The 19882-nt window shown below is 41.7% G+C and overlaps 2 protein-coding genes across 6 annotated transcripts; one reads left to right on the top strand and one right to left on the bottom strand.

The window, feature by feature from the left end:
• Positions 1–486: 486 nt before the first annotated feature.
• Positions 487–10289, top strand: LOC134617515 (electrogenic aspartate/glutamate antiporter SLC25A12, mitochondrial-like). Of its 2 annotated transcripts, none has more exons than XM_063462779.1 (18): positions 487–634; positions 1369–1422; positions 2671–2816; positions 3207–3322; positions 3695–3834; positions 3954–4100; positions 4587–4725; positions 4851–4944; positions 5042–5126; positions 5308–5389; positions 5494–5652; positions 5862–5914; positions 6979–7059; positions 7565–7705; positions 7917–8055; positions 8236–8394; positions 8504–8594; positions 9333–10289. In XM_063462779.1, exons 1-18 carry the CDS (start codon positions 623–625, stop codon positions 9523–9525), a joined length of 2031 nt encoding a protein of 676 aa, XP_063318849.1. In that variant the 5' UTR covers positions 487–622; the 3' UTR covers positions 9526–10289. The 2 variants fall into 2 exon arrangements, with proteins under 2 accessions (XP_063318849.1, XP_063318850.1); XM_063462780.1 differs by lacking the exon at positions 487–634 and adding an exon at positions 642–1011.
• A 10-nt stretch (positions 10290–10299) lies between these two features.
• Positions 10300–18018, bottom strand: LOC134617516 (dynein, cytoplasmic 1, intermediate chain 2a-like). 4 transcript variants are annotated; one of them, XM_063462781.1, is made up of 17 exons: positions 17889–18018; positions 16012–16120; positions 15786–15918; positions 15225–15360; positions 14797–14859; positions 14476–14603; positions 14297–14386; positions 13700–13862; positions 13522–13621; positions 13170–13295; positions 12935–13081; positions 12727–12840; positions 12465–12598; positions 12184–12328; positions 11938–12078; positions 11687–11812; positions 10300–11597 (listed from the first exon to the last, which is right to left on the bottom strand). In XM_063462781.1, exons 2-17 carry the CDS (start codon positions 16117–16119, stop codon positions 11496–11498), a joined length of 1956 nt encoding a protein of 651 aa, XP_063318851.1. In that variant the 5' UTR covers position 16120; positions 17889–18018; the 3' UTR covers positions 10300–11495. The 4 variants fall into 4 exon arrangements, with proteins under 4 accessions (XP_063318851.1, XP_063318852.1, XP_063318853.1 ...); XM_063462782.1 differs by having other exon boundaries at positions 15225–15309; XM_063462783.1 differs by lacking the exon at positions 14797–14859.
• Between the last annotated feature and the right edge of the window lie 1864 nt (positions 18019–19882).

Here is a 19882-nt window from a genome sequence, read left to right as displayed (position 1 = left end):
ATCATAGCACAGACAGATAACATGCCATAATAGGACTGCTAGTGGAGATACTGTAGTAGGTAGCTGCCTTATCAGTGAAAACAAACACTGCTCATATCTCTCATAAGGACACCTCACCAAGGTCAGGGAGATAAACTCTTATCTATTTTTAAACAAACAAAAAGTAAAATAAAGTATGTGTTTTTTGTTTTTTAAACATGAAAATAAATAATTGCTACGTCATCTACAGGACATCGAAATAAAGCTGAATTCATAGATATTTTTGGAGCAGAATTCAAACCCACAGGTCTTTGTTGATGTTTTTATAATGAACATTCTTTATTGATCTGTTCCAACAATGTGTAGCTCGAGGGTGTCATCAACAACTAAAGTGACAGTATTACTAGCTGCTGTGGTATTTGTAGTATTAGCAGTGGGATAGTCGCAGTAGTGTAATACTTTTACTAACCGCAGTAACAGGAGTCTCAGAGCTGGCACAGGTTGATAGCTAAACCAATTTACTGGCCGCACCTTCTTTTTTTCAAAGCGCGCGCTGTTTCGTTTCATTTTCCGACACTTGTAGCTACACGTCTGAGCGCGAGCGCTGCGTCTTGCTCGCTCACTGTACTGACGTCAAACCAGCATGGCGGTCAAGGTGACTTGTGGATCGCTCTCCTAGCGTTTTTCAAACCTCTACTTTGCCGTGTTTGCATGTTTTCTGTTCGTTTTCTTGTGTAGGAGCTATCGAAGCTAGCCTTTCTGCTCCCTTCCGGGTTGGCTGTCTCGGGCTCGGTGTATACCGACGCTGTAGCATCCCTGCTAGCTGCCGCACAGCGGTGGCTGGCCTTGACGAGACATCCACGAAGCCCGGAATTAGCGAAGCAATGCTATACAGCTATCGGACTACTATTACTGCAGTGATTAAACAAAATCACTTCCGCTAGCTGAACTCCCATCTTTTCACAGCAGTCAACTCTTAGTTTGCTCTCATCATGTTGCTCGTTGCCCGATTTAAAGCGTAACATTGAAACGGTTTGTGTCCTTTTCACATGAGTAGAGTGTGCTTGCTAGCTGGCTACCGGATAACGGTAGTTTTGATTTTTGTAGAAGGGCTTGGCTTGTTGGCTGGTGGGCTTTCCTACATGGCTCAGCTTAAATGTACGCCACGTCGCAGTTCTTAGCTTTTATATATTTGCCGCAGTGGGTCGGTTCTCCTTCACGGCAGTGGACGCTTTCAAGGAGACATCACCCCCTAAAGCTTTTTTTTTTCTTGCTCGCTTTGCTTCTTGCTATGTCCAGCTCTCCGCCTGCAAAACTTGCTTTTGCTTTGTTGGTGTTTTAAAAGCACTTTCGAAAATGTCATCGTTATTTTGGTGTGTGCTGTTTTAGGTGCAATCTACCAAACGCGGGGACCCAAGTGAGCTTAAAGCAATCTTCCAGCAGGTAAGCGCTAACAAAATCAGTATGTCATCTTATGCATAATTACATATTAAGTCGATATATCTGTTAAACAGCTGTGTGTGTGTGTTGGAGGGGGAGCTGTTTTTATTTGGTGAATGAGCTTGTAAAGTTGTGTCATGAGGTTTAAATTACAACATAAGCCGGGGTGTATCTGAATGGCACATTCATTAGTTAGCCAAACAGAGCTTTATTTTTCCTCACTGAAGTTAAAGCAGTTGTGGCTTATTCTTGATTAGTCACTAACAGCAGATGTGAGTGGTTGATACAGCGTTGCAGAAGTGCAATATGTTTTTTTTCCTCAGCTGTCTGCTCGTATTATCAATATGTCATACTCGGTGGTTGCTCTCCGAGCCTGGTTACCTCAGTTAAGCGATCAGGCTGAATTTAGTTGCATGTCCGAGGATACTGGTCCATGTTTGACCGTGTGATGTAATGAGAGACTGTGGTAACAGCAGACTTTGCTAACCTTCAGCTTTCTCCACTGTCTTCTGCGTGGAGAGTGTGTGACCCGCTGCGTGGTTGTCCTGCCGGTCAGCAGTTTTTAGCACACTGACAATAAGGAAGGTCAAATAACTTGGAAACTCCTGCCAAAAAACATTAGCCCACGTGTGCCTGCTCATGCTTGTGCAAATGTGTCTCTGACATGTCATGTTGTAGCTGCATGATTCGTGACCTTGGTTGTTCAGGTGCAGCATAAATAGTCATTACAGTTTGGTAAGACGCCAACAAGTGGTGCAGGGTGGTTAACTTGATAGCTTTTATTAATAATCTGCAACTGTAACAAAGTTTGTGTAGTTTCCTGCTGTATAACATTTGCACCTCATGACTTGTGATTTTAATTTGAGGTAAACAGTATACAGTGTGTTACTGTCGTTCTCCACTGCTAGTGTCCCTGTGAGCTCCTTGGAGGAGACACAAATTCCTTTGAGGTTGTTTGAAGGGCGTGTATATAATTTAAAAACAAAAACAAAAATAAATCACACCAAATGAAAACATGTGGAGCTATCCACTGTGACAACCCTTCGTGAAAGTAGTCACTGTCATGCTCCACTTTTGTCTCCAAGCACTAGTCTGTGGGCACACAGGTCTTTGGTTAGGGTTAAAAAGCTGTAATGTCAGGTCTCATACTGGTGGATTGGGTGAACTTATGAATCAAAATGGCAATACCTGTATTTGTTTAGCATGTCTTTTAAGGCATCCAAGATGATGGTATGTTCTTTCTCCTCTCAGTATGCCAGTGTAGAGGGCAAAGATGGAGAGAGGTTCATGACCCCAGGAGACTTTGTCCAGAGGTATCTAGGACTACATACACAGATTCACCACAACCCCAAAACTGTTCAGCTCATTGCTGCTGTGGCTGACACCACAAAGGACGGGTATGTACTGATAAAAAAACTGTGCATACACAAGCTCTCAGTTTATCAGCACTAATTGACAATTTATTGAGACATGTCTGATTGCTATTACAGCTACTTTAGATAAGATAAAATACACAGTGAAAAAAACCCTCTGAAAAGTGTATCGCTTTATTCAGAAATGAAAGATGATGTTTCTGTCAGTCATCGGCTTGCCTTCTAATTCATACAGAAACATAGTCACTATGTTTTTTTTATAGGGGTGATAAAACTGAGAAAATGTATTGGTCCTTGAACTAGTATTGTGTGAGCTCACCTTTGCTTCATTCCAGTCTTTAATCTCTTAATGATGCCTTTTAAAGGTTTAACCTTCTTTTTTCCTCTCTCTCTAAAACCCACACACCTTTGCAGGCTGATTTCATTCCAGGAGTTTCTTGCATTTGAATCTGTGTTGTGTGCACCGGACGCTCTCTTCATAGTAGCTTTTCAGCTGTTTGACAAGTCTGGAACTGGAGACATTTCCTTTGGTATGTGTGCATTTATGCCTTATTTCACTTAATATGTGTAAAGACTGAGCTTCATGCAGTTTCAAAACATTTCAGCATGGAATTTATTGCGCTGCACTGAATTCATTCCTGTTTGTCAGCAAAGACATTTTCATGCTTTGCTGCAGTGGAGAAGTAATTTCCCAACATGACATTGCTAATCAGATTATTCCTTAGGCTTAAGCATTACACATGGATGAGTTTATGTAATTGTTCCCATGCTGTCTCCCTTCTTTCCAATGCCACACATGCAAAACTCTGTTGTAGAAATGAAATGCTTTAACCTCATTGTTTATAAAGTTTAAGAAAGTCCTGCTAAGATTTTTTTTTTCCTGATGTGTATCTGTGCTGCAGAAAATGTGCAGGACATCTTCAGCCAGACCACAGTGCACCACCATATTCCTTTCAACTGGAACTGTGAGTTCATCCGTCTGCACTTTGGACACGACCGCAAGAAACACCTCAACTACCTCGAGTTCACCCAATTCCTGCAGGTAAATTGGGTGCCTTTTATGCTTTCATTTCTTTGTTTCACTTTTCCTTTCTCGACATACTGTGTGACTTTGACTATATTTACATTATTTACACACTGTCTTGCGATGTCTTTTTTTAGGAGCTGCAGTTGGAGCATGCACGCCAGGCATTTGCCCAAAAGGACAAAGGCAAGAATGGTGTCATCTCTGCCCTGGACTTCAGTGACATTATGTCCACTATCAGACACCACATGCTCACCCCTTTTGTGGAGGAGAACCTTGTCTCGGTGAGTGTTTCGGCTCTTCAGAGAGAGCTGACTCGTATTGTAACCTAAGTTTGAAATGGGATTAACGTGATGTAAATCAAAAGCTTAATCTTTGCTGAAGTTTTGATCACTCACAAGTAGAAGTGTAACCTGCTGTGAGGTACTGAAATTTACAACCTCGGCAGAGGTGAATCCTGTTTAGCTTCTCATCTGGGGTTATTAGCATTAAAGGATAATATGGTTATTTTGAACATGGCCCTGATGTTTTTAAATGATCTTTTAAGCATCACACTCAGGCTCGTGTTCTCTTAGTGATCGGTGCTTTCAGACCTTCCCACTTTGAAGCATCACCTTTTTGGCCTAAAAACGTTGGGAGTTCTAAAAGTTTTACAATATGTCAGTTATTTTAAAGTCGATCCTGTGACCTCATGAAGAGATTATTTTTAAAAGAAAAAACTTGCTGATAAAGCCGTACCTGATGTGCATTGCCTTTTTTCTTTCTGCCAGGCTGCCGGAGGAAGTACCTCTCACATGGTCAGCTTCTCTTACTTCAATGCCTTCAATTCTCTCCTGAACAACATGGAGCTAATTCGCAAGATTTACAGCACACTGGCTGGCACGCGGAAGGACACGCTCGTGACCAAAGGTGCACATATCGTTACATTACTGTGACATTGTGGCTTTCTGTTTCAAATAACATGTTTCATGGTTGACAGTCATAAATGCTGATGTTTAACTGAAGTGTTTCTTCCTGACCTCTCTGATCTGCAGAGGAGTTTGTTCATGCAGCCAACAAGTTTGGTCAGATCACTCCTATGGAAATTGACATCCTTTATCAGTTATCAGGCCTGCACTCTCCCTCTGGGTAAAGACACACTCATGCCCAAATTCTTACATTCAGTATGCATTTGACTGATATTTACATACAATGCTGATAATGAGGAAATGACCATGTTTTTCAGGCGCCTGAACCTTGCTGACATTGACAGGATAGCTCCACTAGAGGAGGGGTGCCTGCCCTATCACCTGGCTGAAAGTCAGAAACAGGTAGGATGCTTGTAATGGGCTGGCTACACATCCTGTTATTAATAACTGACCTAAAACCAGAACAGGATTTTACTGTGTGTAACACACTGCACTGTGTGTATTTTCAAACCCCAGTGCAATGTTTAATTTAATACAGCATGAAAAACAATTTAGATGATATTATTTGTGTTTTTTTCATCAGGCCCACGGAGATGCTTCAAGGTCTGTGTGGCTCCAAATTGCAGAGTCCGCCTACAGGTTCACCCTGGGCTCCATTGCTGGAGGTGATCTCAACAGTGCTCTCAAACAGACACATACCAAAAGCCTGTTATCTCATTTAGTGGATTCTAATCAGTCTGACTTTGGGTGTGTTTTTTGTTTTTAATAGCCACGGGGGCAACAGCTGTGTACCCCATTGATTTGGTAAAGACTCGTATGCAGAATCAGAGGTCCACTGGATCCTTTGTTGGCGAGTTGATGTACAAGAACAGCTTTGACTGTGCTAAGAAGGTGCTGCGCTACGAGGGCTTCTTTGGCTTCTATAGAGGTAGGCCCACCTCCTGCCTGTTTTATCCTCCTGTCTCTACGCAGAACGTCATACGTTTCTCAACTTCTGTTATTTTCTTATCTGCAACACACTTTATCTTGCTAAAAAATCAGTGTAAATACTTTTATCTCTTTTTTCACATTTCTGTTTGCCCAGTATTGCTAATGAAAGGAGAGTCCTGTAACCCAATCTCTCATAATGCCCCACAGGTCTGCTTCCTCAGCTCATAGGTGTGGCACCTGAGAAGGCTATCAAACTTACAGTGAGTACTTGTCATCATAAAAGGCTTTTTACAACCAAACGGGTCCGGGGTCTCCCTCAGGGTAACTACCAAGTAGGGTGCTCCACCCTGTGAGAACAAAATGCCTTCAAGAGCTATTTGTATTTGCATTTCCAAACCCTTTGTGATTGGTGTCTAGTAATGAGTAATGTATACTCTGCTTTGGTTGCTGTGGGTTGTTTTTTTTTCTGTTGTTTTTGTTTTTTTTCTTCAATTCCAATTTTGGTTTCATCATGTTCTCTCTACATTGCTTCACTGTAGTTTGGAAACCTCTAGGTAGTTAAGAGGAAATCTTACTGAAGGTTTTTCCATTTCCTGTGTCACACACAGGGTTAAAAAGCCTGGACTTCACTTTTGGTACATTTCTGTGTTTAATGTTTAGAGCCGTCTTTCTATTTTTAGCTGTTTGTGCAGCCAATGTCAAAGTCCTTCTGTGCTAATATTTACATGTCCTTTTTTTCCTTTTTATATTTTTTGAAAACGTCCGTTATTTTTGAGACACTATGTCAAGATCAATCACAGTTACATCACTCAGTATTTCCTAATGTGCTGGAGAGTACCTGAACTAAAGCAAGAGCTTAAAGGGTTCACAGCAGGGTTGTAGGAACTCTGATTATTGTTAGCAGTTGTAGTACAGAGAAACCAGATAATGGGGGACTTCCTCTGTAAGTGTTGAGATTAGGTTCTTGTAGTACAACAATACATTGGCTTAAGCAAACATCACTAAATACAGAAATGCTGCAAAAGCACACAAAACACAGTGGAAATGGAAAAGTGTTTTCGGAACTGTTCCGTCACGTAACCGTCTCCCCAAAAACATTTCTGTTGTGTCTTTTTCTGTTTGTTGGTGTTTTCTTAAGTTGCAGTGGGTTTGACCTCTCAGGGCCACCATATAAAAATGCCTGTACACAATCTGTAGCATTTCAACAGTAGTTTTGCTAACAACATGGAAGAGGGGGGGCAGTAGGGCATTATGTTGAGGCAGCTCCACAAAAGTAAGATTAAGCTGATTGAGTTTGTCCTTTTTTGTGTTTTTTGTCCCACAGGTGAATGACTTTGTAAGAGATAAGTTTACCGAAAAAGATGACACAATTCCTCTCTTCGCTGAGATTATGGCGGGTGGCTGTGTAAGTACTGAGCGTCAGACATTCTCTCTTTTTTTCTTCTTTTAAAAAAACAAAACAAAAATCTTTTCTGCGTGTGAATGAATCAAAGAGCACTCAGTAAGAAAATGTGGATAGTCACTTAAGAGTGTGTGCAGTAACATGCATGGAGTCCTCTCATTTGCTGCATTAAGTTGTCTGCCGAGTCCGACTTGCGTTACTAACAGTGGATGCACTGCTAATTTGCTCCCAGAGTGAACCGAATGTCCAATGCAACATGTTCTTTTTCTGTTTTTGTTTTTGATAGCGTTGTTCATCTTTACACACATTGGCCCAGCACTCCTTACCGTCCGAGGAAATGGCAAAGTAATTGATCGATCAGGATGTAATTTTTACTTTTGATACTTTTTCATGAGAACAAAAAAACTTGGTTCCCATCCCTGAGCTGCATACATGTGAGATGCAGGAGCAGATTTAAAATTGCATGCGTGGAAAAGTCATCCGTTGCCTTCTTTCTTTGTGTATTTAGGCTGGAGCCTCTCAGGTGATCTTTACCAACCCTCTGGAGATTGTGAAGATCCGCCTGCAGGTTGCAGGTGAGATCACCACTGGACCTCGAGTCAGTGCACTGAGTGTGGTCCGTGACCTGGGCTTCTTCGGCCTCTATAAGGTAACATTCTTTGAAACGTATGAAACCCTCTCCTCAGACGGGAGGTTGTAAGACCAGTCTGTAATCATGAGAGTAGCAGTACAAACGGTATTTTTTCCTCCTTGGTGGAGAAATAAATTCTTTCACTTAAAGCTTCTCGTATCTATGGACACTTGCCATCTTTACATCTGGTTTTCACTGTTGCATTTTTCTGTCTTTAATGTCTTTTTAGGGTGCTAAAGCTTGTTTTTTAAGGGACATCCCCTTCTCAGCCATCTATTTCCCTGTGTACGCCCACATAAAGACTCAACTAGCTGATGAACAAGGCAGGCTGGGACCTTTGCAGCTTCTCACTGCTGGAGCAATCGCAGGTGATTATAATTCACAACATGAAGTCAGTCAGTGTTCCGTATTAGCATGCCATCTGATCTGTGCTACAATTTATAAAGGAAACCATGAGAGAAATATGTACTTACTGTTTTTCACTTCCACTTAAAGCACAAAGACCACATTTTCCATTAGCTTCATGACTCCCTGTAACTGTTTTCCAGGTATTCCTGCTGCCTCCCTTGTGACACCTGCTGATGTCATTAAGACACGTCTACAAGTTGCGGCAAGGGCAGGGCAGACCACCTACTCTGGAGTCATCGATTGCTTCAAGAAGATTTTGAGAGAGGAAGGTTTCAGAGCTTTGTGGAAGGGAGCTGGAGGTGTGTGGCTGTGTATCACTGGACAAGTAGATGCGCTGTGTCTCTGATTGTTTTTTCATTTAAAGTAACATAAATTGTTTGTTATTTGTTTTGTTTTTCTTTTCTCCAGCTCGTATGTGCCGATCTTCTCCTCAGTTTGGTGTGACTCTGGTGACTTATGAACTCTTGCAACGGTGGTTCTACGTTGACTTTGGCGGACAGTAAGTTTCTTTTTTCTTTTAAAAATGAGTATCCAGCTAAGTCTTCTTCTTCTTCTTCTTCTTTTTTGTGTCCATATAAGTATTTAAAAATATGTTTGGAAAGTTGTCAGTGCTCCTGTGATGAGAGAGAACAGTGTGCTGTAGCACAATAACATTGCTATATTACAAAGACATTTTCAGAAAAGCAGCATCGTAACACATGTCAGTATAAAAGAGACTTACAGTGGTGCCACAAAGTATTTGGATACATTAGGTATAAATTATCCGAGGAGACGGCATTTATTTGAAATGAGGATATCACAAGCACAGTTGTGAAAGAGGGGTTCCAATATTTGAAAACATTTTGAGTCATGTTTCATGTCAATCTTGTAATTTGCTGCTCTTTAAACGCCTTAAATCAACCACTTTCCTTTGTGGTCTAAGTTTTCTTTACTGCACTTTTTTACCCTATTTTTATCTCTGAAGTGATTCTTTTACAGTGTTTTGCTCCGTTATGCAGTTACATTTTTTTACAAATTCCCTCAGAAAAAACAAAGTGGCACTTAGTCAACCGCTTTGGGGTTGATTAAGGGAGGCCGTCTCATTTAAAAACAGACCTTTCTAAGTCCATTAAAGTAGTTATTATGGATGGTTCGACCATAAAAAATACATTTTAGAATCACTGTGAAGTAGATGCCTACAAAGTTGCTAAACAACTTTGGTTGTGAAATGACTCGTCATGTCCTCTCCTCTCTGCAGTCGTCCATCTGGATCCGAACCCAAACCCAAGTCTCGAATCTCAGAGCTTCCTCCCATCAATGTGGACCACATTGGAGGTTACCGCCTGGCTGCAGCTACCTTTGCTGGGGTGGAGAATAAATTTGGACTCCACCTTCCCAAATTCAAGTCGTCCGGTGTGGCTTCCATACATCACCCAGCTCAAGCACCGTAGAGGTCTCGATATCCATATCATTTCATCATCCCTCTCCACCATTACCAGGAGCCAGACACTCAGATAGACACACAAATGAAGCACACACTCCACAAAAAGAGGTCACTGACTTAGGAACAAACACCACTGGCCCATTACTCTCTTCGGGGTAAAAGGTGTGCTTCAGTGGCCAATAGCCAGCCATAGAGGTGGAGAGCTGCTTGCAGCTGTGTACAACAGAGCAGACAGCGATGGGGACCAGAATCTCTGACTGTGTTCAATCTTCAGTGGCTGTATGCTCCTGGCAGCTCCATCTTTTCTCTTCTTCTCAAAACGGAGCCTTGGGCACTCCTCTGTCTCTCATGATATGATTTTCATTTTGTTTTCTATCTGATACTCAGTATGAGCAGGACTTCTCTTCTTGGACAGCGGGTATAGAAAATATTAGATTGATCTGCACGGTTTGTGGGGCTTCACTGTCAACCTGTCCTCATTCAGGAGGTTTGATACTGTACATATTGTATAACTGTACTGACCAGATGTTACGAGAGAGCTCCATAACATTCAGTCAACATCACGGTTCAGTAACTGTAATGTTATGGCACTGTGGGGCTTTGGGTCCTCGCCTCTGAGAATCACTCTTACTGATGTACAGAACTTTTCAAGTGTTTTCTTGATTAAAAAGAAGAATCATGAGCAGAGAATTAGTTATTAATAAATTAAGTGTATCTCATTTGAGTCATTGTATTTTAATGAAATAAATAATCCATATGGTTTTAATTTTACCAGTATGTCTCAAATTTTATTCCAATGGGAAAGTGCAACCATCCATTGTATCAGGAACAGAAATGGAGAAGAATACAGTACAAGTAGTGTAAGCAGAGCACTTGTCTTATTTTACATCAGGTGTGGTTGCTTCAGTGTGCTTTAAGCTTTGTTTTTTTAAATGTTAACTTTGTGAGGCAGGATGTTGAATCCATCAATCATGGAAGGAATGAAAAACAGGATGGATAAAAAGCGAAATAAAGGACTCCCATTTTGTGGTTAAGTTAGTTTCCAACTTTTGCTTCATGCCTTCATCTAAAACTTCATTTAGTTTATCTGGCTCCTCTTAAAGAGGATGTGTCGGGGAACTGTTTCCAATAACATTAACCTTTGATACAGGAAAAACGCATCCCCTTTTCACTGTACTAGTGTCAATAAATTCAAGCCAAGTAGAGTAACATTTTTGCTTATTAAGAAGCTTGTAGTGCTAATTTCAAGATTGTACAATTCAAACTTTTAGTACAAAGCAGCGTCTTTAAAATAATACACACAATATTTAAATAAGTACAACCACCGTGATAAATATTAAATATTGTAGTGGTTAAAATGTAAGAATGACACGCTTCTGCACAGGCCAGGTATCTATGTGCGTGAGTGCATTAGCTGTTTTAGTGCTTCTCAGAATAAAAGGGTGTTTTCAGTCTTCAAAATTTGTCAGCTGTGCACAAGCGTGTCTGGGAAAACATGTAAAAACACTCAAACGGTAATAAAAAGGTGCAAGTACAAAGGTTTGCATATTTAAAAAAAGAGCCGAGTCTGTTGAGGCCTCAGGAGAAGAGCAGTTTCTGGAGCCCTGAGGATGTTATCAAAGCTAGAAGTTCAGAGTGGACAGCCACATCTACACTGAAAATCACTTTCCTCTATTCTTCTAAGCTTTCAACAACTTACTCTGGTTTCTGTGCTACTACTACACCTGACATTCATTGTTCCTACAAATGTACTCTAAAACTCTGAAAGAGACATTCAAAAACACATCTAAAGCTGCCACTTCTATCCATTCTAGCTCTGCACATCTCCTCAGGCCAAATGTAGAATGTGGAGAAGCTGGCAACCAGAGAGAGGCGAGCGCAGCTCTTCTGGCAGTACTGTGTAATGTACTATAGGTGTAGCGGACTGGAGAGAATTTTATGAGTGGTTGTGTGTGGGGGTGGGTGGGGTTTGCAACATCATGCATTGGCCAGTTCCTCAGCTTCATCTCTGTTTTCATTGATCTCAGCCAGCGTCCTGACGAAGCGGGTCCACTCATCTGCTTTGGGAACACAGATTTGCTGCAGGAAGACAGAAGCATGTAAACGGAGGGGTTTGAGGGGGGGGTTTGTGGCATTAAATGAAAACACAAAAGGAGATGACATCTCACCTCGCCAACATCGTAGACCTGAACCTGTCCCTCTGAGTCCCCAGTGGCAATCTCCTTTCCAGTGTGAGACCATCTGACACGGTTCAGTGCTGGAGCCCCATCCACATACACACTAGCAGTTGGAACCTAAAATACACACAAGAGCTTACCGAGAAGCAGATGCATACATGCTCGGGTGTGCTCAGGTACGCTTTGGATTCTCTGTCAAATCCAAAGTCAATTCTGTAACTCAGGTAAAAAACTGGGCATACTTCGGTATCATTGTTGAGGTTCCACAAGTCCAGACGTCCAGCTAGGTCCACACAAGCAAACAGGGCAGGGTGTGTTGGAGACCACATCGCATCGTAGACGTAGTCACAGCTGTCCTCAAAAGAGTATAGTGGACGGGTACTCTACAAGGGAAAGCGTGGGTGGAAGTGGCAGAGAGAAACAATAGATTTATGTCTGGAAACTGTTCTAATCTTGACTCATGCTAAAAGTGACTGATTCAGTCTCACCTTAGTGCTCCAGAGTTTGACGGTCCAGTCAAACGAGGACGAAATGAAGAGGTGAGAGAAATCGACAGGTCCTCCAGCACTGTGGCAGCTCAGTCCAGTAACCGGACCATGGTGACCTTCAAACACTTCAGTGATGCCTGCCTTACTGTAACACACACAGGACAGCTCTGCTACCTGATGTTTTAACCCCAACATTGAGCGTTTTAACACTCTCACTTAAATGGGTACAGAGACTTTATATTTTATTATAGTAGAAATACAGGCATTTTACAGGGTCTTACCTGCCATGGCGACAGGCGGTGTAGACGGAGCCGTCTTCGCTCCCTACCACAAAATTGTTAACGTCACCCAGAGGAAACGCCATGGAGGTGACAGCCACCGCTTTGCTCTGTTTGAACACCAGCTCCAGACTGTCCTGCAGGGAAAATGCACAAAGTCTCAGACAAAACAGCTCATATTTATGTCTGTGTTCATTGTGGCAGCAAAAAAGGTCATTGACGTTATGTCTGCGTGTCTGTACATGCGTCCATACATCTCGTGTACCTGTGGCTGGGAGAGCATGTCCAGGCTCCAGGAGCACATCTTGCCATCAGTGGAAATGCTGATCAGGTTGTTGGCATTTTGGGTTCCCACCACATTCACGCAGTAGACTGGGTGCTGCACACAGTGGTGCACAGTTCATAGATTAAAAAGATGCAGGAAAAGAAAAGTGTGTGTAGACAATGAAAGATTGTGTGGTCCAGTGCATTACTGTGTGTGCAGCTGCAGACAGGGGAGTCCTCTGCACAGGGGTGCGCTTGTTGCTCCTGTTGTCCCATAATACTATCTGTCCCGAGTATGTCCCACCCACCACAAGGTTGGGGTGAAACTTTGCAAAGCCGGCTGACATCACTTCAGACTGGGGAGAGACAACAGTAATGTCTTAAGTATTTCTTATTCCAAGTGGAAAGAAGAGAAGCTTTCTGTACTTGAAATGCGTCTTTTACCTGGCAGTGGAAGATGTATTCAGGGGTGGGCTTCTTATACTTCATGTTCCAGACCAGTGCCACACCATCAGGCTCATGTGGAGCATCCTCATTGTTGTTATATGAGGCCACCAGCAGCTCTGGATACTAAGAGAAATATAGCAGTCATTAGTAAGCGCAGACAAGGAGCAATGATGCCTACTAAGATTCATTCAGTAGCACTAATCTAATTAGTAGTCATTCGCCATACACATAATTACAGTTCCTGAATTTTAGTTAGGTGTTACTTCTTAGATGTGAACCTCTGCGAGTGTGCCTGAATAACCCTGAATTCCCACTGAGGGTGCTGTTATGGACACATGAGCCTTCCTACCTGAGGAGACCAGTCGAGACAGGTGACCACTCTGTTTTTAGTCCAACGCTCATCTGCAAACTGCCTGTTCAGAACCAGCTTTGCCCCAGCCTGCAAGTCACTGAAAAGGGACACGAGGAAATGAAATCACTTCATTTCTATTTACAGCATTGACACTTTTCTCTGTCATGTGCCTCACCCCTCCTTGTCCTCTAGATCTCTGCCGCTGTAGTCGAAGCAGACATCCACCTGCTCAGCCAGAGCTCTCTCCACAATTCTGCTGCCGCGCTCAAAAAATGATAAGAAATCATCCGAGTGAAGCAACTGCAACTTCTCTTCCTCGGTCAGCTCCTTGGGGGCGTCTATGTGGAAATAAAGGAAGAGGAGTAAATGCTGATCATTAATGCAGATGTCTTATTTGCCATTTTAAATTTGTTAGGAAATACTGGAAAGAGTAGAAAAAGACACTAAAACCATAAAAGTTTAACTCTTTCCCCCCATAAGGATGATATTTGATGACGTTCCCTGTACACATGATGATATCTCAGCAAAGATGTGGCTTGATGATCATTTCCAGGTTTTTCCAGGGATAGCTGCATAGGCAGAGACCACCCTCAATAACTTCTAATGCAAACTCAGTCGTTTTGTTCTATAAGCAGACCTGATATATGACAGAAACTGCTCAGTTCAGAAAAGAGCTTCAAGGGTTATGTCCAGTAGGCTTTGTATTTTTTCCATTAGCAGCGTTAACAGCCAGCTCACACAAAGCTTACATTCTACAAATGTCTTTCCTTACCTTCCTGCTGCTGTTCACCCTGCTCATCTTTGTCCTCCTGGTTGTCCTCTGCTGGTGGAGGAGCAGTTATCTCCTCATCCTCTTCCTCATCTGCAAAACACAGATTCACATTCTTTTTTTTCTCCCACCACTCAGTTTTGATTTAGCTGGGGTGAAAGTTTGGGAAAGTGCTGCTTTACCTGCTTTTTGATCGGTGTGTGTCATTGCCTCCGTGGGTGTCTGCGTTTCTTTGGAGTAGGACACCATTTCCTTTGGCAGAAAGTCCACCTGGGTCACTTTGGACATGCCTAGCCTCACGGCTCCACGTCTACACGTACATTGCGGAAATAAGCAGATGCACACACGGGTTTGCAGTATGAAACAAAAGTGAATGCCAATTTTTTTCATGTACAGACATAAATAGTGATATATGGACATATTTGGACAAATCTAAGATGAAACCACAAAAAAAGCACAATAAAAGTTGGAAGACAAGCTAAAGGAGAGAGGAGGTGCAGTACCCCATCAGCTCAGAGTCGGAGTGGAGTTGCAGAGTAGAGGGGTCAGGATCCCAATGCAATGTCCTTATACAGCCAAACCACCAGATATCGTTAGTAAGTGACAGAGAAAAAGGAGCAGGAAAACAGGAGAATGAAACAAAACACAGAAGACAGACAAAAGGTGAGCCATATAAGAGATGTTAAAGATGGGACATATGGCAAAAGGAAAGCAAGAAAGACAGAGAAAAGTGCGTGTTAATTGAGAAACATCAGCGTGCTGGTGAAAAGGCAAAGAGCAGACAGGTCAGAATTCATCAAATTAGAATAAACTTGTTAATACACACACCCACACACACTTAGCATGCACTTAATGCACACTTAACTGACTAAATCACATAAGAAAGAATGAGAATAAGCAACCAATCCCCATCTCTCTCGCTCTCTCTGACCTTGGTCCTGCGTTTCCATCGCCAGAATCTTGACTTCCTGCATCGCTGCCGACAGATTTGTTGGAGGGAGACATTGGGGCAGGGACTAGGTAGTGAAACAGACATGTATCTTCTGTTACTACCCTCAGGGGCTGAGCTGTGAAAGTGTGTGTGCGCGTGTGTGTTTGTCAGAGTGTGAGTGACAGGTGGGCGAGTCAGGGAGACAACAAGTGAGTAAGTGAGTGAACGAAGGAAGGGAGGGAGGTACAGAAGAAGTGTGTGAATGAGTGGGTGAATGCATGCAGTAAAGAGGACAAAACACAAAAGGACAGACAAAAGGGGAGAGAAGAGAGAATGAAAATAAATGGCAGGCAGGTTTTAGGTGTCATGCGCAAAACATGTAAAAACATCCACATATTGTGTTATGGAGAAAGCGATGAGTGTGAGACCGAGCCAGAACCAGAGAGCTTAGAGAGAACTTTGGAAACGCTGCAAATCCATCAAGCACATGAGCACAAAGTTATGGCAGATAAGTGGAGGTGAATGTTAAAAAACAGGAGCATGGTGGCAGCACGCGTTTACCGTGGGGTACGTCGGGGGTGATGCCAACGCTCTGCAGCAGAGCCTCAGCTTCCCTCCTCTTCCTCTCCAGGTCTGAATCTTCATGGCCGGCTGAAGATCCACCCATTGCCTCACCTCCACGTTTAGAGTCTCCCTACAAAGCACGGCACACAAACAACTTCAGCCTCTCAGTCTGACTGCTGCACTGCCTTTCTACAAAATTTATGTAATAGTTGCTATTACACACATCCTTCTTTTTCTTCTCTTCCTCTTTTCTTTTCTTCTCCTCTCGAATCTGGGCGATCCGTTGTTTCTTCCTTTCCAGCTCAGCCTTGAGTTCACTCTTGTCAGACATGCTGCAGGATGGAGCAGGTCGTTACCACATAACAAATTACTGGTCCACAAATATGAGTCCAGTCGTTTTACCTACTTGTGAACAGCAGACCTTCACTAGTTTAAAGGGGGTTTGAATGGGGTTACTACTAAGCTCTGACCTTAGTATGAAGACAAAAGCCAGGAAAAAAATATTCTAGTAATGTGATACTAAGCTTGTGGAAAACATATGAACAACTACTTTAATAGCCAATTACTCTACCTGTCATTTTTCAAGCAAAGAAATCCTAAAACTGTCCCAAATTTCCAGACTCTCAAATGTGAAGATTTACTGCTATTTTTCTAGTATGTTGATACACAAAACTTTCTGACACATTTTGTTTTAAAATTGAATTAAAGTGTTTGTACATGACATTTAATCCATTTTCCCTGAAATTGTTAAACATTCACTCAAAGAACTTGTTCATGAAGTTTTATTGGTAGTCCATATTATGAGCAAGTATTAGCTATTTGCTGGTATCAGTATTTATACCAGCTCATAAATTAAAATTTAAAAAGTAAAGATGAGACAGTAGAAACACCCTTCAACCGTGTTATGAGTCTTGATGTTGCACAGTTTGTCCAGCAGTCTCAACAACCAGCAGTCTCAACAACCAGCTAATCTGAGCACAGCATAAATGCCGAGCATAAAGGAGTACATTAACAAACAAAACAACAACAACAACAAAAAACTATACATAAAAATTTTTAGGGAAATCTGTCTATGTTCCCTGTTTATGGAAGAAAAAAGATTGGGCGATTGTATCATAATTTTGGAATTCTAAATCACCAAATATCTATACTGGCCTTAAGAAATCATGTTGTTAACAATTTTTCATGTTTTTTTCTTAGCATTTTTTTTACATGAACCCTATCATACTATTACATGCCAATTACAGGTATTGTGCACGCTAGTTATATTGTTAACAAATATAATGAAAGCACTCCTATCTTCCATTGTTTACACAAATAAAATTAAGTTAATTTAAGCTTCCCCTTTGACTCAGAAACTTAACAACGGAGTGCATCAGTTTGGCTGTTTGAACTGAGATTTAAAGTAGCCGTGGGCCTATCACACTGCTAACATGTGAACACCCGCCAGTTGCTGATAACAATGTTCTCTTTATCTCTTTTCTCCATAATGTTACAGTCGAGCGCGAACGGCCGAGGTTTCATAAATAGAGAAACAAAACAAAATGCACAGATTATGCATTATCATCCCTTCAGTCAAAACTCATCCAAGAAATAATGGGTTGTTTTTTTTAGTTTTCATTTATAAGCCTGTGAAAAGTCAGAGCTAGCAGCGTTTTAAATAATAACCTGCACATAAAAACCTCCACACTGTGTCCTAATCCAAAGACATTGATTTCTTTGGTGACCACAGCCGAGATGCTCGTCACTACTCCACCCAATGTCATAAGTGCAGAATAAAACACAAAATTAGCTGCTGCGCCTCTTTTTTAAAATCTTTTTTCTTAATCCTCGTCGCGTAACTTGGCTTATTTTTCAGCATGTTAAGAGTTTACATGTAGCCCGCCGTTTGTCAAACGCGTTTCTAATGTAATAAACAGCTGCGATGTCAGCACAGGCGGCTAGCTGTGCTAGCATGCTAATCTCCATGGCAGCCGGCGGGCCCGCTGTTACAATAAACCGACTAACGGAAACGTCCCGCAAACCAGCGGCCGAGCTTTTCTGCTTTAATGTCCCCGCACGCGTGTCTAATTACATAGTTATAAGAGTATAATAACGCACCTGCTGTCAGAAGTCAAATTTACGTAGACAGACAACAACAGAACCCAGTTTGTTGGACGTTAACTGTGAAGGGAGATGATGGAGACGGAGGGGGGACTGATGATGCTGGAAGAGACAGCGCTTGGCTGCACTTAGCTCTTCTTCTATACGGGTCGGACACAAAGCTGTTAAAAAGCAACAGCATTACCGCCTCCTGCTGGCAGAATCCCCATCTAACCGTCTCTTATTTATATTTATATGGTTAGGGGTATAGTTTTTTAAAAATATTTTTTATGCATCACTGTTGTTATTCACAAAGGCCTATAAAACAGGAACATATAACACAATAAAAGTCATAAAAGATACACACAGTGCTACAGTCTATAAAAAACAAACTTCCCTATAAAAACATATCATCTGCCAGCGCTAACAGATTTTTTTAATAAGCAAAGTCTTACTTATTAACTACTAACCAAACATGCTCACCTGCCACTGAACCTCAGAGTTCTTGTCTAATCTCTTGTCTAATCTTCATAAGTACAGCTGTGAATACTGAACCAACAAGACCTGGCTCCACCTTGATAAAGGCTTGATAAAGAATTAAAAGGAATTAAGTATTAAAGTGGCAGGTATTTGGTGACCATAGAGTTTTTGTGATTGGCTGTTGGCTTCAGTGTGTAGCATATTTGTATAGGCCAAATGCTCTCCTCAGATGAGCCAGATGTTTAAATTTACGGTGATTGATTAGTATTTGCTTTATTGCAACCTTCATGTGCTTTCTTTGCATTTTTCTCAGGGTCTATCAGCCAGCCCTGTGTTTGTCATTTCAGCAGCAGAGTAAATTCTATCCCTCAAACTAGTAGAGAAGTTTGTGATCAAAGGGTGCAAGAAGGAGACAGTGAGTCTGACGGTTTGTGACATCTGGCCAATGGTGAACATCATGCTCTAAATGCAAGGGTAAAGGTACTATTATATTATTATAATTGTACCTTTTAACAGTACCATACTAGTACCATTATTGTATCATATACTTTGAGTCTACCTGAACTCTCAGACAAAGCTCCATGCAACATAAATCAGTCTGTTTTGCAGAGGGTGTAAGCTGGGCAGGAAACATGTATTTTTTTCATGACGGAAAGAAACTAAACAAGATGGTTCAGATGTAAGAAAAAGCAGTGGCTGCTTACTGCAGAGTCACTGGCCTAATCCATCTTCATCTTAGTGTCCTGCCCTGCCCCCACCCTTTCTCTAACTTTAATGCCCCTTAGGCACCTTAATTCTTCCCACTACTTGAAGGAAAGATTTTACACGCAGTATAACACAGCATAATCCACTCTGTACCTTTTACTTCAAGTCAAACAGTTTCATTGCACAACTTCAGCACTTTCTTCAAGGTATCATGTGTTTAAGGTTATTGTGGAAATTACACATTGTCTCTGGAGCTCTCTGCTGGACATAAGAGGATCAGTTCCCAACTACACTAGTCCAAAACCTGGGATAAATGGGGATAAAGCACCCAATGTAATGTGCCATATCCTTCGTACTTTGAGGCCAGCTTGACTGTAATCATTACCAAATTTTCTGATGCAGGAAGAAATTTGCAACTGTTGAATAAAATAAAAAATCTTGCACCAATGACCCCCCCACAGTCACCTTTACTCAGCCCACATAGAGCTAGAAAAATACTGTTCAGTGGTGGTTATAAATTACTTACCAGAATAGGACTGTGTTCAGTACACAGATCTTTTAAGCCTTCTATAGTCATTCAGTGAATATCTAAGCTGATTAGATTGTCATAGTTACAGTATGCCCTGCATAGATCCAGACAGTCACTACCACATTAGTCACATGCATGTACTTCGAGTCTTCGAGCAAAACAAAGAATAAAATGTTCGCCTGCTAATTTGTGAATAGCAAAGAAAACACAGATATTCATATCAAACTGTCAAAGTCATTGGAGAGATGTGTAGATAAATAGCTGAAGTTACAGAAGGAGGTGGGAGAGATAAGAAGCA

This window comes from Pelmatolapia mariae, linkage group LG18 (genome assembly GCF_036321145.2).
Source record: "Pelmatolapia mariae isolate MD_Pm_ZW linkage group LG18, Pm_UMD_F_2, whole genome shotgun sequence".
NCBI lineage: Eukaryota > Metazoa > Chordata > Actinopteri > Cichliformes > Cichlidae > Pelmatolapia > Pelmatolapia mariae.
This window is presented reverse-complemented; position numbering and strand designations above follow the sequence as displayed.

Bases quoted from the DNA above. Each gene is read 5' to 3' on its own strand.
- LOC134617516 (XM_063462781.1), bottom strand. From the start codon at position 16,119: ATGTCTGACAAGAGTGAACTCAAGGCTGAGCTGGAAAGGAAGAAACAA. The intron at 13,622-13,699 runs GTGAGGCACATG...GTCCCTTTTCAG, and splicing joins GATCTAGAGGACAAGGAGGG to TGACTTGCAGGCTGGGGCAA. The intron at 13,296-13,521 runs GTAGGAAGGCTC...TATTTCTCTTAG, and splicing joins GTCTCGACTGGTCTCCTCAG to TATCCAGAGCTGCTGGTGGC.
- LOC134617515 (XM_063462779.1), top strand. The intron at 5,915-6,978 runs GTGAGTACTTGT...TTTGTCCCACAG, and splicing joins AGAAGGCTATCAAACTTACA to GTGAATGACTTTGTAAGAGA. The intron at 8,595-9,332 runs GTAAGTTTCTTT...TCCTCTCTGCAG, and splicing joins TACGTTGACTTTGGCGGACA to TCGTCCATCTGGATCCGAAC.